The 16597-nt window shown below is 54.4% G+C and overlaps 1 protein-coding gene across 4 annotated transcripts; it reads right to left on the bottom strand.

The window, feature by feature from the left end:
- Positions 1 to 1145: 1145 nt before the first annotated feature.
- Positions 1146 to 11358, bottom strand: LOC129472256 (NUT family member 2F-like). Of its 4 annotated transcripts, none has more exons than XM_055261701.1 (8): positions 11242 to 11358; positions 7880 to 8576; positions 5401 to 5529; positions 4293 to 4432; positions 3692 to 3794; positions 3319 to 3601; positions 2725 to 2841; positions 1146 to 1184 (listed from the first exon to the last, which is right to left on the bottom strand). In XM_055261701.1, the coding sequence occupies exons 1-8, from the start codon at positions 11255 to 11257 to the stop codon at positions 1146 to 1148; spliced, it is 1524 nt and encodes a 507-aa protein (XP_055117676.1). In that variant the 5' UTR covers positions 11258 to 11358. The 4 variants fall into 4 exon arrangements, with proteins under 4 accessions (XP_055117676.1, XP_055117675.1, XP_055117673.1 ...); XM_055261700.1 differs by having other exon boundaries at positions 3737 to 3794; positions 11242 to 11332; XM_055261698.1 differs by lacking the exon at positions 1146 to 1184 and adding an exon at positions 1751 to 2362 and having other exon boundaries at positions 11242 to 11357.
- Positions 11359 to 16597: the final 5239 nt, after the last annotated feature.

The following is a 16597-nucleotide window of genomic DNA, read 5'->3' as shown; positions in this document are numbered from 1 at the left end:
CCTCCGACACTGCCCACGTCAAGGAGAAGGGACGGGGCAGAGAGGCATCTGTCCAGCTGACTGCTGTGTTCTGTGGGTGGATGGGGCCGGAGAGAACCCAAACATGGCTTCCGTTGTCACTTGGCAGAGGGGCCAGGCCACCATATACCAGGCAGCTTTGCCCCATCAGCCTCTGCTGCTGGGCCAGCTCCCAGCACCATGACCACAGCTCTGCATGCAGGCAGTGCTGGGACCAGTGCTCTGGCAGTCACAGCAGTCCTGAGCTAACAAGGGCCCTGGGGAGGAATCAGAACTCAGACTGTGGAGAAGAAGTTGTTGGCCAGGAGGGAACCAGGGCAGGTGCCAGGTCCTGTCCATGCTGGGATCTGAGATTCTGAGAGGTGGGTTAGGGGTAAGGGGGGCAGAGGTCGGCCACATGGGGTGAGGGGAGCTCAGCAGAGATGGGGAGGACAGGACAACCTGGGAAAGAGCGGAGCGTCCTCCCCAGCCTCAGTTCCTCTCCTGATGCAGTCCTCACCTCACTCATAGACTCCGGAAGTCTCCCTTCAGTGAACACCTGGCCCCAGACTCTCAGGGCACTTCCCAGACAGCCAGTGCCACATCCCAGGCAGCCCCTGCTCTGCCCTTGGGGTCCGCGCCTGGCAGAAGGGTGACTGACCCTCGGCCCCTCTCGGCCTGGGCCCCAGCTCCCCCAGCCCTGTTCATATGGGAAGAGAATCATAGCTGTGGGGGGCTCCATGCAGGACCCCGAGGGCCCCTGAGGCTATTCCCTGTAGCCACAGCAAGGAGCATCTGTTTCAGCCAGTTGGATAAGACTCTCTCCTGCCCAGAAACAGGCAGAGGGACTTCCCCTGCTCCGTGCCCCTTGTCATATTCCAAACACACCCATGGGGACGGTCACCTCAACGTCTCCCCTCAGCCTAGTGCCTGCACTTCTCCTGAGGAGGGTTAAGCAGGAGCGGCTGCCTCTCCCCAGGTCCATGTTGCAGGCAGCTGCCTTCTCCTTCACCGAGCAGAACAAAAGCCAGCCAGCTCTCTCCATCCCAGGATTTTCCAGGGATACTGATAACAATGGGAGGCACCAAGAAGCCTCCCTAAAGCAGGCGGGGCCTTGTGAGTGGGTGGTGGGAGGGATCAGGGCTTCCTCAGCATCTGTCAGTCCCCAGAGCATCTGAAGGGGCCCCCTATACTAGGAGGAAAGAGTAGAGCTGGCCCCTGTGGGTTCCCAGAGCCTGGTCTCTCCCAGTTCCTCAGCCCTCCCTCACAGACACCCTCCACAGAGCAGCACAGCGCAGAGGGCAGAGACAGCAGCCCCGAGAGCATTTTCCAACACAACTACATTTATTCCCTTTACACACAAGGCCCCCAAGGCACGGCTTCCCACCTCCCAGCCCCTTCCCCACAGGCCCTCCCTTCCTGCCCTCCCTGTTCAGCCACCCTCTCCCTCCCCTCCCTCCCCTCCCTCCCCTCCCCTCCTCCCTTCCTGCCCTCCCCTACCCTCCTCCCTTGCTGCCCTCCCCATTCAGCCACCCTCTTCCTCCCCTCCCTCCCCTACCCTCCTCCCTTCCTGCCCTCCCCATTCAGCCACCCTCTCCCTCCCCTCCCTCCCCTACCCTCCAAAGCTAAGGCCCAGCAAGATCAGCACTGGAGGAGAAGCAGCTTTGCTTTGGGGCACTGGGTGCCATGAGGGTCCGAGAGTTCACATCCCCACCCTTGGATTGGCACCAGACAGCCTGCCCTGTGGTGACCCCTACTGTCTACAGTGCCGCTTCTTCTTCCTCCTAGAGACCAAGGGGTCACCCTTTCTTTTTTGAGACTGTGAAAGGGCTCCCTGGGGTCCTCGCCCTCCTGGGCTGAGAAGGCCCGAGGAAGGGACAGGGCTCTGGGACAGCCTCCAGGGCCGCAGCCTATGGTGGGAACCCACGACATAGACCATGCCAGGGATTTCCCTCTCCTCGCTTGACCCCTTAGCCAGCCCGTGTGACTCCCTGACAGGAGATGCTCCAGGGAGATCCAAGGTGTCGTTGGTCCCCAGGCCAGGGCAGGTGGGTCTGTGGTCCTGGGGAGGAGAGGTTGTCCCAGCAGCTCTCAGCCCGGGGGAATCCTGACAACCGCAAAGCACAGCAGGGTCTTTGGACCGGGCCATGCCAGTGCTCACTCTGCCCTGTCCCTGAGGATCCCGGGCAGCCGTCTGTGGTGAGGAAGTTTCCACGCTGACCCTTTGTTGGGGGTCAGGGATGTCTCTCGCTGCTCCTTGGCCAGCTGAAAACTTAGGACTTGAGTCCATCCGGGCCGTGCCATGTCTAGGGGCTGCCCTCACATGCCATTTCTCATTCAAGGAGAGGAGGCGCTTCTCCACTAGCTGCAGGAGGAAAGGGGGCACTTACTGGTGCTGCCCCAGGTGTTAGCAGGGCCCAGGATGGTGGAGACCAGGGCACTTGGGTTGGAGGCAGGGAAGCCTGAGGCACCTGGGCTTCATGTCAAAGGGAGAGGGTGTGGCTCTGCTGGGCATCCCGCTGGGTCTCACTGCAGCTTGCATCCTGACTCCCCTCCCTGGCTCCTCTCCATCCTACTCCCTCTGAACCTGCATCTTCCCACCCCAGAGTGGCTCCCCAAGAAGCTGAGCATCCCCAGTAGGGTGGGGTTAGACAATCGGGTGGGCCTTGTGTGCCGGGTCCGTCCTGCCCCTGGGGTACCTGGGTTCCCCTCCCTCTGCTGCTCTACCTGGGCGAGGGTGAGTTCTTCCTCCTGCTCCAGCTCCTGGCTTAGGGCCAATAAATCCATCTCTGGGTCTGGGGAAAGTAATTCTTCCAGGAATTGGCAGTGAATGACGGCCTCCACCTGGAAACGGAAGGAAGAAGGTGTTAACTTCCTAGGCAGGGAGTAACCTGGAGCCAAGAACACCCAGAGGAGATGCAGAAAGCAGGGAGGGCCCCATCCCCACCCTCCTGGGGCTGTCTCATATCACGGCGACCACCAGCTATGCACACAGACCACAGACCTGGTAGCATACACACATACAGACAGAGACACACAAACCACACACAAACACACAGACCCACGTACGACACAGGAAAAGACACAGACACAAGTAACATACACATTCACACCCACACAGACACACAGTAACAAATCACAGACACAAACACTGAGCAACACATAGACACACACAATCACATACACAGATACTCAAATCTACAGAAACACACCCACCCAGCCCCCTGCTGAGTAGCTAAGGAACACAGTTTAATTCCAAGGGCCTGGGAGTGCCTACAGACCCTGGAATCCTACAGACCCTAGGACTCCAGGCAAGCCCACCTTAGTGACAAAGTCTTCCTGGGAACACAGCTTGTCAGTGTAGCTCAGGAGGCCGGGGTCTGAGGTCATCCCGTCCTCTTCCTGCGGCTGCTCGACTTTGCCCTTTTCCCATTGTCCCTCAGGCTCCCCTGTGGCCCCAAGGTGAGACCCCAGCAGCTCCTCCATGATGTCCACATACTCCTGCACCACTTCAGGGGGGATCTCCTCAGGGACCTTGGTGTCCACTGGCCTCTGGAGCCTGGGTGGTGGCAGGTGGGCCTTGGTCTCCGCTGGCCTCTGGGGCCTGGATGGTGGCAGGTGGGCCTTGGTCTCCACTGGCCTCTGGAGCCTGGGTGGTGGCAGGTGGGCCTTGGTCTCCGCTGGCCTCTGGAGCCTGGGTGGTGGCAGGTGGGCCTTGGTCTCCACTGGCCTCGGGGGCCTGGATGGTGGCAGGCAGGCAGTCGGGGCCTTGGGGCCAGCCTTGCTGGGAAGATACTCTGAGGCAGAGAGGGAGAAGGCCGGGTGTGGTGAGGGCCGCTCCTCCTGCCTGCACCACACAGGGGAGGGCAGGGCGTGGGGATGTGAAGTGGGTTCCAGCTGGGTCAGGACCACCTGAACCACAGTGCCCCGGAGGAGATGCCGCAGGAGGGGCACATCTGAGACAGCATCGCTTGGGAGGAATTTTGGAGCCACCGATATGCCGTGTACTCTCCCGCTCATCCCTGCTTCCTGGGCAGAGCATACATGGAGTTTTGGACAGGCAAGGGGAGAGAGTAAGTAGGAAAGGTGACCCGGTCAATACCCCACTTCGTGATCACAGGCCACCCATGAAGTAGGTATTGACCTGGTCAATACCCAACATACACTCTCAGAAGCTGTCCTGTTGGAGGGAGCAAATCCCCCTCTTGAAGGGAAGCATGGGATGTGGGGACAGTGGCCTCCCTTGGCCCCTTTGACCTTTGCCATGGCTCTTGTGGGAATGTGAGAAGCTGTACCTGGTTGCTTGATCACCTCAGGGGCTGGGGGTCCTTGAGGTTCAAGCCTCAGCAGGGCTGGAGGAGGTGGGCACTGGGGCCCCTTCATCCACTGCAACTTCCGGATCTGCATCTCCTCCTCAGCCTCAAACTCCAAGAACCTGGGGGTGAAGGAGGCACAGGCCATGCTGAGAAGGTCCAGGCCCCCTTCCCCCAGGACCAGGCAGTGGCTGCTGGTAGGGATGGGAAGGAGTGCCTCGGGCGGGCTGTCCAGACCCTCACTGGGTCCCATCCCCCAGGCCCAGGAGGGAGCTGCTCCCAGAGTTCTGGGCTCACCCTCCCTCACCCGGGCCCTGCAGAGCCCATGGCATCAACGGGGCTTCCTGACTCAAGTCAGGGCCACAAGGCCCAGGAGGGTCCCGGGGACCCCTCCTCCAGGTTTCAACTGGCCAGGGGTGGGGTTGATGGCAGAAGGCATCAGGGATGATGCCCAGATGCAGGAGTCCTGAGGCTGGGACTGTGGGCCCCTGAAGGATAATTCAGAAGCACGAGGCCTGGGAGACCCCTGGTCAGGAGGAAGCAAAAGCTGAGCCCAGAAGGCAGGGCCCCTTTCCCCTGAGGCTGCTGTCTGTCTGTCTTCATGGAGGGGACTGCCCAGGAGCAAAGGCAGTGAGGCCAGAGAGGGGTCTCATGGTGTCCCGGGTACAGGTCTCCCCTGACCCAACTCCCTGGCCAGGCTGGGATGGGAGAAAACCGACTTCTGGCCACTGCCGTGAGGAGCCTGCCCCCCACTCTGTCTATAGCCACTAGCGCCCCTTCTCCCCATCCCCACACCTGGAGGTGACGCCCTTTGGGCTGCGATGCTGGCTGCCCCTGCCATGACCTCCAGTGTCAAGGCAGGGGTTGGCCCCAGGCCAGGCAAGGGGTGCTTCCCAATAGTGCAGGACAGAGACCCCAGAGCACTCCAGGTGGCAGAAGCAGCTTCATGAGGGAGCCAGGGGCCCAGGGTGTCCTGCGTTTGTCCACACTCTCCTCATGCTCCATGCTGAGAAGCCACCACAGCCACTGGGCCTCTGTCATTCACTCTCACCCTGCCACACAGGCCCTGCCCCCAGGACCCCAGACTCACTTTTCCGCAATCTCGTAGAATTTCATCCGGTCAAAGTTGCTGGTGTGCTGCCATTCCCGCATGGCCCACCACAGTCCCTCCTCCAGGGTCATGGTGGGCTTCCGCCGGGCCAGGGATCGGAGAACTGGGCTGTAAACCAGTGCAGTCAGTCCCAGTCTGTAAGCCCACCCTCCATCCCGAGCCCACCTGGTCCCAACACCCGGCCCCTGTCCTCCTCACACCTGTCCTGCCATCTGTCCTTGTCCTGTTCTCCCCCATGTGGGCTCCTAAGGCCCCAGGACATGCCCCCAAGATCAAACATCAACACAAGCTACTGAGTGGCCTCTCCGACTGCCCCTCGAGTCCTCGGTGTTATGATGTTGAGAAGTGAACTGAGTACTATGGGTGGAACATGTGTGTCCCCAACATTCCTGTGCTGAAGCCCTCAGTGCCAGTGTTTCGGTATTTGGAGGCAATCAGGGTTAGAGCAGGTCATGAGCGTGGGTCCCAGTCATGGAATCCGAGCCCTGATAAGGGCAGGAGGAGGCACCAGGGCTCTTCCTCTCAGCCATAAGAGGACACAGCCAGAGGCAGCTCTCTCCAGCCAGGAAGAGGCCCTGACCAGACACCAAATCTACTGTCACCTTGATCTGGGACTTCTGGCCTCTGGAACTGAGAGGCAGGGACTGGGAATGAAACCACAAACTCTCCCAGATGCTGACGTTGCTGCCTCACCGTCACCACAGTGCACGGCCCTGGGCTGCTGGGCTCGTGGTGCACTCAGAGCTATCACTGGGGCCTGTGGCTTTGGGGAGCACTTTCCTAGATGGCCTAGTCCTGATAATGATAGTAATGGGGACAGTAATCATAATTGTTGTCATATAATGTGTCGTAGTATGTGCCAGGCACTATGCTATGCATGTCATATGTGAGCTCAAGTCATCTCTTTGCCATCCTCTGAATGAAGCACCATTGTCCTTTTTTCTAGGGGGGATTGAGGGTGAGGATGCAAATACCTGCCCAGCATCGACACTAGTGCGGGTCCCAAGACCATCCCCCTGTGCAGGCTCCACCATCACTGTGCTAACTGGACCGCAGCAGAACAGTGTGGGTGTGTGCCAGGTTCCTGCTGGGCCCTGCAGCTCCTCCCCCCAGCCCTATGTGATGTGCCCCTGGCCATTGACACTCAGTTCAAGGGAAGGCACTAGGGTGTACACTCAAAGACCTAAACCTAGGGCAGGTGCGGTGGCTCACGCCTGCAATCCCAGCACTTTGGGAGGCTGAGGCGGGTGGATCACAAGGTCAGGAGTTCAAGACCAGCCTGCTCAACATAGTGAAACCCCGTCTCTACTAAAAAATACAAAAAACAGCTGGGCATGGTGGCGGGCACCTGTAATCCCAGGTACTCGGGAGGCTGAGGCAGGAGAATCGCTTGAACCCAGGAGGCAGAGCTTGTGGTGAGCCAAGATCGCACCATTGCACTCCAGCCTGGGTGACAGTGTGAGACTCCATTTCAAACAAACAAACAAACAATCAAAAAAGACCTAAACCCAAACCATGGCTCATGTCACACCAAGAACCCTCTCTGACCTGGGTCTTCTGTAAACATTGTTGTGAAAATTATTAAAAGTAAAAGCCAGGCAAGGTGGCTCATGCCTGTAATCCCAGCACTTTGGGAGGCCGAGGCGGGCGGATCACCAGGGTAGGAGATTGAGAGCATCCTGGCTAACACAGTGAAACCCCGTCTCTACTAAAAATACAAAAAAATTAGCCGGGCGTGGTGGCAGGCACCTGTAGTCTCAGCTACTAGGAGGCTGAGGCAGGAGAATGACATGAACCTGGGAGGTAGAGCTTGCAGTGAGCCGAGATCGCGCCACTGCACTCCAGCCTGGGCGACAGAGTGAGACTCCATCTCAAAAAAAAAAAAAAAAAAAAAGGAAAGAAAAGAAAAGAAAGTAAGTATTGGGGCTGGGCATGATGGCCCATGCCTGTAATCTCAGCACTTTGAGAGGCTGAGGCGGGCAGATCACCTGAGGTCGGGAGTTCGAGACCAGCCTGACCAACATGGAGAAACCCCATCTCTACTAATACAAAATTAGCCAGACATGGTGGTGCATGCCTGTAATCCCAACTACTCAGGAAGCTGAGGCAGCAGAATCACTTGAACCTGGGAGGCGGAGGTTGTGATGAGCTGAGATCGCGCCATTGCACTCCAGCATGGGCAACAAGAGTGAAAGTCCATCTCAAAAAAAAAAAAAAAAAAAAAGTGAGGATTGGCTGGACTCACGGGACAGTGACAGGCAGTTGACATGAGGCCCCTGACAGTCTCTCCTGAGCCGCGGCCAGATTAATGTTGCTGAAAATGTACCTTCCCATAGCACAACCCATCACCCTCACAACCGCCCTGCAAGCTCCCCTGAACAGCGTGACCTCCTGTCCATCCAGCAGCCTCTTTACGAGTGAGCTGCAGGACAAGCTCCAGTGCCCCGAGGACACTCACATGAGGAAGCAGGAAAGCGCTTCAGTGTCAGGACTCTGGGGAAGGTGCCTCCGGGCCAGGGGCTTGTAGTGCTGCCAAAGTCGGAAATTATCATAGACACTCTTGGTGTTACAGGAGTCGTCAGGTGGGGCCTTGGCCTGGGAGGGAGCCAGGCTGCCCTGTCCATGAGCCCCTTGTGGCCATGGCCCAGAATTCCCTGGGGACACAATGGGGGCCACCTGGGCAGCCGGTGGTGGTGGTGGAAGAGGAAGGCCCTGGGACGAGCCTCTCTCACAGGCCCGGGTGCCCCCAACCACCTGGGCAGATGTAACGGGCACCCCAGGAGCAGCTGCCAGGAGTAGAGGAGGTGGACACATGACACCTCCAGAGATGGCACCTGGAGCCTGCCAGACGAGGGGGGCCTGAGTTAGGATCAAGGTCTGTGCCTGAGGGGCCGTCACAGGCCCCACTTCTGTCCTCAACTGGACAAAGACGTTGGAAGCCCTGGCCCCACTCGGGCCTCGGCCATCCTGTCCTGTCACCAGAGGTGTGCTGGGGAAGGCAGACAGCACCAGAGGGCCGCCTGGAGGAACCGCTGCAGTCACGAGGGGTGGCCCGTGTGCTGGGCCGGGAGCGGGTGTGGCGAAGGGCAGAGCAGTGAACACAGACAGGGAGGCGCCAGGGTTCACGGTCACGCCTGGTCCCAGCACTGGGTATGCTGTGGAGACAAAGGAAAGAGGTGAATGAGCTGGGGTCTCCAGCTCCGCACAAGTCACTGGGGAATCAGAGTGGAGTCCCAACAAGTGAGGGCGTGTGACAGGGAAACTCTGCAGCTTGCAAGTGTCCCTGAGTGTGCATCAGACGCTCTGTTCCTCCACGGGAGAGTCGCTCCACTAGAGAGCCTGGCCCCAGCCACCAAGACTCCCTGACCCTTGTCTCCCAAGAAGCAACAGCCAAGCCTTTGCTGTCTCTGAGGGTCTCCCTCGGGTGTCCCTGGCAGACTGCACCAGCCTCACAGGCATCTCCCAAGCCATGGGTCAGGGATGAGTCTCTTGGCGGCTTGGTGGCTCTCAGCGTGCTCAGCAGCAGGTGAGGGGCCTACCCCAGGGCAGTGCTGGGCACTCAGAAGGCTGACAGGAAGCCAGAAGTTTCTGAATATTATGGCCCCATCTCCTCTTCAGTCTTCCTTTCCCTGAAGCTCTTGTAAACCCCTTTCTTTCCTAGCTCAACACAACAAAAGAAAACCACTGGATAGGCCGGGCGTGCTGGTTCATGCCCGTAATCCCAGCACTTTGGGAGGCCGAGGCAGGTGGATCACCTGAGATCAGGAGTTGAAGACCAGTCTGGCCAATGCGGTGAAACCCCGTCTCTACTAAAATACAAAAATGAGCTGATGGTGCATGCCTGTAATCTGAGCTACTCAGGAGGCTTTGACAGGAGAATCGCTTGAACCCAGGAGGCAGAGGCTGCAGTAAGCCGAGATCGTACCACTTCATTCCAGCCCAGGTGACAGAGACTCCGTCTCAAAAAAAAAAAAAAAGAAAAGAAAAAAGAAAACCACTGGATGGAAACTCACCCAAGCCAGCGCCCTAGGAACCCTGAAGATAACCCATAACACATCACGCCCAGCATGCAAGCAATTGTCCTGGCACCACCCACACAAGTGTTAAATAGGGGCCAGATTCAGGCCACCCATTCCTCAGTGCTCAGTGGTCCCAGCTGCCACTCAGGAAGCTCAGTTCGCAGGGAGCAGATCTGAGAAGCAGTGGTGGAGTCCACTGAGATATTGTCATTGTGTAGCCAGCAACAGCTGCACATGATTAGAACATAGCCAGCAAATGGTGAGCAGCAGGGCTATCAGGGGAGGTGTCCAGGGATTTTCTTTTTTTTTGAGATGGAGTCTTGCTCTGTCGCCCAGGCTGGAGTGCAGTGGCGTGATCTCGGCTCACTGCAACCTCTGCCTCCCAGGTTCAAGCAATTCTGCTGCCTCAGCCTCCTGAGTAACTGGGATTACAGGTGCCTGCCACCACGCCCAGCTAATTTTTGTATTTTTAGTAGAGACGGGGTTTCACCATATTGGTCAGGCTGGTCTTGAACTCCTGACCTTGTGATCCACCCACCTTGGCCTCCCAAAGTGCTGGGATTACAGGCATGAGCCACCACGCCCGGCAAGAGATTTTCACAGCTATTGGTCATGTTACACTAGATAGTGGGACAAGAAGCCCATCTCTTGTCCTTCTCCTTTGAGCTCCCGATAACTGAACATAGTGACCAACCAAGAACCAGGGGTTCTTGGGCCACAGGCCAGGTGAAACAAAGTTGTCTGGAACTCATCCCTGTTCACTAGGACCTCATGCAGTCTCTAGTCAAGGGGAATAAGGGATACAGCACATGCACCTCATCAGTCAGGACACACATCCTAATTTGAATAATAATAATAATAATAATAGGACCGTCTTCCTATTTGTGCGCTACTCTCTTTCCTCTACTGAAAAGGAAACCAGCCTTTTCAAACCCTTCCTCTGAAAACCAGCAAGAATCCACACCTGTCCCCCGTTCATGAGGTAGTATAAATGGAACAGGAGCAAATTCTTCACCTCCACAGTAACACAAAGTGCAGAGGACGGGCCATGAGCTAGCTGACAAGAGGAAGTGGGTCTGAAGACCTGAGCTTCCACCAAAGGGCAAACAATTCAGAGCAACTCAGGAACCCCAGGCCCTGTGTTGCCTGAACTTCCCCATCTGCCCCCACCCCTCTTAAATCAAAGCCAACAGCTACCTGAACTGATGGAGAAGCCATCTCTGGGGAGAGAGCTGAGAGGCTCTGGGCTGTGGCAGTTACAGTGGCCCCCAGCCTCACCCACCCAGAGGCTGTCACTACATGCTCTATCACAGCCAACCCACCCAACAGTTTTCTGGCTGAGACCACTTCTCCCCACTCCTCCCTAAGAACTAGAAAACTCCAGTCCAAATCCCTCTAAACACTATGCAAGGGCATCTTCCAGGTGCCTGAAGACACAGCACAGGGCTCAGGCTTGCCCGTCATTCTCCCTGGGCCACCAGCACAACACGATCCCACCACTCCCTACAAACACAGCTATGTGACCTGTCCCCCTCTAGAAAGGATCAATCCATCCTCTCCATCCTTTCCACTACACGGTGTATTCCCCCAGGCACCTTGGTCTGCCTCTAAGGAGCTGTCCTCCCTAACCACAGACTCAGGGTGCCACGGCCATCCCCAGAGGTGATGTCCTTAGGGACATCCAGTGCTCCCTCCCTCAACATCAGCCCTATAAGCTGTCCTCAGGGGCAGTTCAAATTTGAATTCCCAAAGAGTTGAGGCAGGGCAGACTCGGATAATGCCCCCATTCCTACAGGCTCACCTCCATTTGAAGCCATCCCCTCAGGCTGGTCACTGACCACCGCTGTCTGGCAGTTTCCGCAATGAAAAAAGTCAAGGGCAGGACCCAGAGAATGACCTGACTCAGCAGATCCACCTGAGTCCAAGTGGAGCAGTTAAAATTTGAATGTAAATACCTTGGAACACAGGACCCCAGACATTCTGCAGAGGGGGAGGGGGAGGGGCCGTGGGCAGTTGGGCTTGGCAGGTGTGGGGGACATTCTGTGAAGGGCTCTGGCCAGCAGGCAAGAACCTGAGGTTCCCTTCCAACTGGACAGCAGCAACACAGATGGTGTGCGCCTCTTTAGGCAACTTTTAAATTGTCCTTCTGACTCACAGCAAAAGCTTCTACCTGATGTCCCCTTTACTTCCATTCTTTATCAACAGACCTACTTTTGTGCCAATCAACCCAAGCTCCTTCCCACTTTGGCTCTTTCCCACTCTTGATGAATTTCAACAGGGGCTGCACTTACTTAACAAAATTCAGAACTCGTTTTCAGTCTGAGCAGCACAGGGCTTCTTAGGAAGGCAAAGGGACTGAGTGTTTGAAATCAGAATGGTCTCACCTGATCCAGGCTATTAGGTGGCTGTGTGCTCATCATTGCTTAGGAGGCAGTCCTTGTGCCCCCAGGTCATGTATGTTGCTGGAATCTGTCCACACCAGTAGGCCAGCCTTACTTCCCATCCCCTTTCTTGGGAAGACTCAGTCCAGGAAAGATTGGCTATGTGACCTACAGCACTGAGACCAGAAATCCTTTCATTTTCCTTACCAGCATATTGTGCTGGTGTTATATGTTTATTTTGTATCTTTTACATGATTTTAACTTAACTAAGAAACACTTTTGCATGGTTCCAAATTCAAATTGTGCACAATGCAATAGGCAGTGACCAGTCTTCCTCGCATCTCTTTTCTCTAGCCACCACATTTTCTTTTGTGGAGGAAACAGGTGTTATCTGATTCTTTTTCATCTTTCCAGAGATATATTATGCAATCAAAAGCATAATGAAGCTATTTTTGCTGTCTAAAAATATTTTCAGTTTCTTTGGGTAAAAATTAATATATTAACATGTTCCAGTTTTCTTCTGATATTTGCAGTGACTGTATTTGTCCCAGTAATGTGGCTTCTCTCTTTATTTCTGTAGGTAAATTGCTAGAATGAGATGTTGGTAATTTGTGAAGACTGGCCATAGAAGGTGGTGGCTAAAAGTCCTCTGGCCCCTGCTCTCTGAGCATGCCCAGAGGAAGTCCTGGGCCACACTGACTGCTGAGAAACAACATCTCAGGGCTTGGATCCCCTGTTCGGAGGACAGATGCTGTTCCACGCAATCACTGAACGGTAGAGGAATGGCAGGTCCATCCTGTGTCTGGCAGAGCTCTCAGTCTCTGCACTTGAGGCCCTGGGCTGTCGTAGACATGAAGGCTCTTCAGTGTCATCAGGTGGAGACAGACGATAGGAATCCTGCAAATGAGCAGAAAGGATCTGATGATGAAAGTTTCTTCTGAAGGTATTACAAACTCAGGTCAGTGACTTGCTTCTGTACTAGTTTTATTTTTTTTTTTTTTTGAGATGGAGTCTCGCTCCCACCTTGAAGTGCAGTGGTGTGATCTCCTCTCACTGCAGCCTCCGCCTCCTGTGTTCAAGCAATTCTCCTGCTTCAGCCCCGAGTAGGTGGGACTACAAATGCGCGCCACCACGCCCAGCTAATTTTTGTATTTTTGGTAGAGACAGGATTGCACCATGTTGGCCAGGCTGGTCTCGAACTCCTGACCTCAGGTGATCCACCCGCCTCAGCGTTCCAAAATGCTGGGATTACAGGCATGAGCCACCGCGCCTGGTCAGATTGGCTCCTTTCTAGGAGGGACGGTCTTGGAGGCTCCAAGGAGGAGGCATCGCCTGGCCCCAGGAAGCGCCCAGGTGCAGCGTCCCTCCATTTCCCCATCTCCTGCGGGGCCCTCCCAGGGCGGGCCCCAGGCCTGCCCCGCGCGCCTGCGCACGAGCTTCGAGGCGGGTGGGGTTCCAGCGCGCAGCCAGCCGCCCTCAACCGCTCCCAGCATCCGTTGCGGGTGGTTCCGGACAGGGAGACTGCGCAGCGCGAGCGGAAAGGGCGGTTACCCAACGGCCTTCGCTCTCGTGGGGTCCTCCGTGGTGTTACCTAAAAATAAAGTTATTTGTGATTAGAAGGTAATCGCCTCCTGGTCCTGCTTCCGCTGGTCACCAGTGTCTGCAGGGCGACCCCATCCTTGTGGCAGGGCCTGTGACTGCGCTCAACTGCTTGAACCCGGGAGGCAGAGGCTGCAGTGAGAGGAGATCACGCCACTACACTTCAAGGTAGGAGCAAGACTCCATCTCAAAAAAAAAAAAGAAAAAAGAAAAGTAGCCGGGCGCGGTGGCTCACGCTTTTAATCCCAGCACTTTGGGAGGCCGAGGCGGGCGGATCACAAGGTCAGGAGATCGAGACCACGGTGAAACCCCGTCTCTACTAAAAAATACAAAAAATTAGCCAGGCGTGGTGGCGGGCGCCTGTAGTCCCAGTTACTCGGAGAGGCTGAGGCAGGAGAATGGCGTGAACCCCGGGGGGGCGGAGCCTGCAGTGAGCCGAGATCGCGCCACTGCACTCCAGCCTGGGCGACAGCGAGACTCTGTCTCAAAAAAAAAAAAAAAAAAAAGTAAGGAAGGTCATTCATAACTATTCATAACTGCTTTTGTGAGAGTGTGTAGGAGTGAGTGTTTATATTTTGAGGATATGAGGTGTAATATATGTATACAAGAAGAATTGGGGTTCGATATTTGCGATTTGGGTTGTGAAGATGTATTTTCCGTAAGTTTTCTCAAATGAATGTTGGGGATTTGTATTTGTCTAATGTTTGGCAGATTTGGAAAAATTATCTTGTGCATGTGGGCAATAATAGAGAAAGTGCTTGTGTCTATTTTTGTGGATGTACACTGTGGTTTACATATTTGGGGAATGTAGGAAGACCATTTGTGCGCTTAGGATATGTTGCATCGTTGTGTGTGTTTCTTTTCACGATTTTCAGGGGTTGTGTATGGCCATTTCAATGTGTGAGGGCAGATCCATGTCTACTGGGGGACTGGTAGAATGAATGTGTGCAGTTGTGAGGTGGAATTTGTATGATTCTGTGTCTTGGAAGATGGAGGAGTTATTTCTGTGTGAGCATTTGGAAGTGTGATTACATATGTGCAGGTATTGCGGGACTGTATGTGTATTTGGGGATATGAGGTGGCATGTTTGCATATTTGTGGCGTGTTAATCGCAGGTATATTTAGGGCATGTAGAGAACTACATGAATATTGAGTTTGTGTGTGTATTCAAGGGCATGGCAGTTTAGAATAATGTTTTGTGGAGCGATGTGCTTGTATTTTTCAGTAAGTGGTTATTAGGGTTATATATTCTAAGAATGTAGTATATGTGTCTCTCATAGAGAGATGGGGTTCTGTGTTTATACAGGAGAGTGATAGAATTGAATTTCTATGTAGTAGAGGTATGTGATATGGTTATTGGTTAGTACTTGGCGATGTGAGAGACACTCCCCTCGTTTACAAAGCGGTGCCCAGCTGGTTTGTGCGAGTGGAGAATATGGTGGACCAGCTCCTAAGGAACAATGACCTGTGCTACCAGTGAGCAGTAAGATGTGTTTCTTCATAATGTCTTTTGTCATGTGGTTAGTGTGGTTTACACTTCCCCCAAGTTATAATTTTAATAGCCATCTTTTATTGTGTATTATAATACACCATGTTGGCCAGGCTGGTCTCGAGCTCCTGATCTCAAGTGATCTGCCTGCCTCAGACTCCCAAAGTGCTGGGATTACAGGCATGAGCCACCGTGCCTGGCCTTCTTTAGATAATTTGAACCAGTTTATAACAAAAATTTTAAAATAGACTACAACAAAGTAGAAGACCACCACATAGAAAGTAGAATGAAGTTAAAATTCTGGGCTAATACAATTCTGCTGGCTAAACATCGTTAGAAGCGGCGACGTATGACAGAGAATGTAGATTTTGAAGTCAAACACATTTGTTCACCCCTTTCTTACTGTGTAATGTTGAGCAAGTTGCTTAATTTCTGAGGTGTAACATCCTTCTCCACAAAATAATGTAACAATTATGTTGTAGAGTGTTGTGAGAATTAAATAAAATGACATTATGTGTATTCTGGATGATACTTAATAAATCTATTTTCTTTCCCTCAAGCTGTTAGTTGAGACAAAAGGGAGACAGAATTATGCAGATTTTGTTGTTGAATATAACGCTTTGTTTCCGTGATTCTCGGAAGTGTGGTTCCTGGACCATCAGCATCAGCATCACCTGGGAAGCAGTTAAAAATGCAAATTATCAGCTGGGTGCAGTAGCTCACACCTGTAATTCCAGCACTTTGGGAGGCCGGGGCGGGTGGATCACGAAGTCCGGAGTTTGAGACCAGCCTGGCCAACATGGTGAAACCCCGTCTCTACTAAAAATACAAAAATTAGCTGGGTGTGGTGGTGGGCGCCTGTAATCCCAGCTAGTCAGGAGGCTGTGGCAGGAGAATTGCTTGAATCTGGGAGGCAGAGTTTGCAGTGAGCCGAGATTGTGCCACTGCACTCCAGCCTGGGTGACAGAGCGAGACTCCATCTAAAAAAAAAAAAAAAAATAGAGATGGGGTTTCACTATGTTGGCAAGGCTGGTCTCGAGCTCCTGACCTCAAGTGATCTGCCCGTCTTGGCCTCCCAAAGTGCTGGGGTTACAGGTGTGAGCCACTGTGCCTGGCAACAGATTTTAGTTTCAGATAAAGTTTTTTTGTTTGTGTTTTTGAGATGGAGTCTGGCTCTGTCGTCCATGCTAGAGTGCAGTGGCATGATCTCGGCTCTCTGCAACCTCTGCCTCCTGGGTTCAAGCAATTCTCCTGCCTCAGCCTCCCGAGTAGCTGGGACTGTAGGCATGTGCCACCATGTCTGGCTAATTTTTTGTATTTTTAGTAGAGACGGGGTTTCACCCTGTTAGCCAGGATGGTCTGGATCTCCTGACCTCATGATCTGCCTGCCAGCAGAGACCAAGGTCCCTGAGGAGATCCCCCCTGAAGTGGTGCAGGAGTATGTGGACATCATGGAGGAGCTGCTGGGGTCTCACCTTGGGGCCACAGGGGAGCCTGAGGGACAATGGGAAAAGGGCAAAGTCGAGCAGCCGCAGGAAGAGGACGGGATGACCTCAGACCCCGGCCTCCTGAGCTACATTGACAAGCTGTGTTCCCAGGAAGACTTTGTCACTAAGGTGGGCTTGCCTGGAGTCCTAGGGTCTGTAGGATTCCAGGGTCTGTAGGCACTCCCAGGCCCTTGGAATTAA

Source organism: Symphalangus syndactylus, chromosome 22, assembly GCF_028878055.3.
Source record: "Symphalangus syndactylus isolate Jambi chromosome 22, NHGRI_mSymSyn1-v2.1_pri, whole genome shotgun sequence".
NCBI lineage: Eukaryota > Metazoa > Chordata > Mammalia > Primates > Hylobatidae > Symphalangus > Symphalangus syndactylus.
Note: the sequence above shows the minus strand (reverse complement) of the source record. Positions and strands in the feature narration are given on the sequence as shown.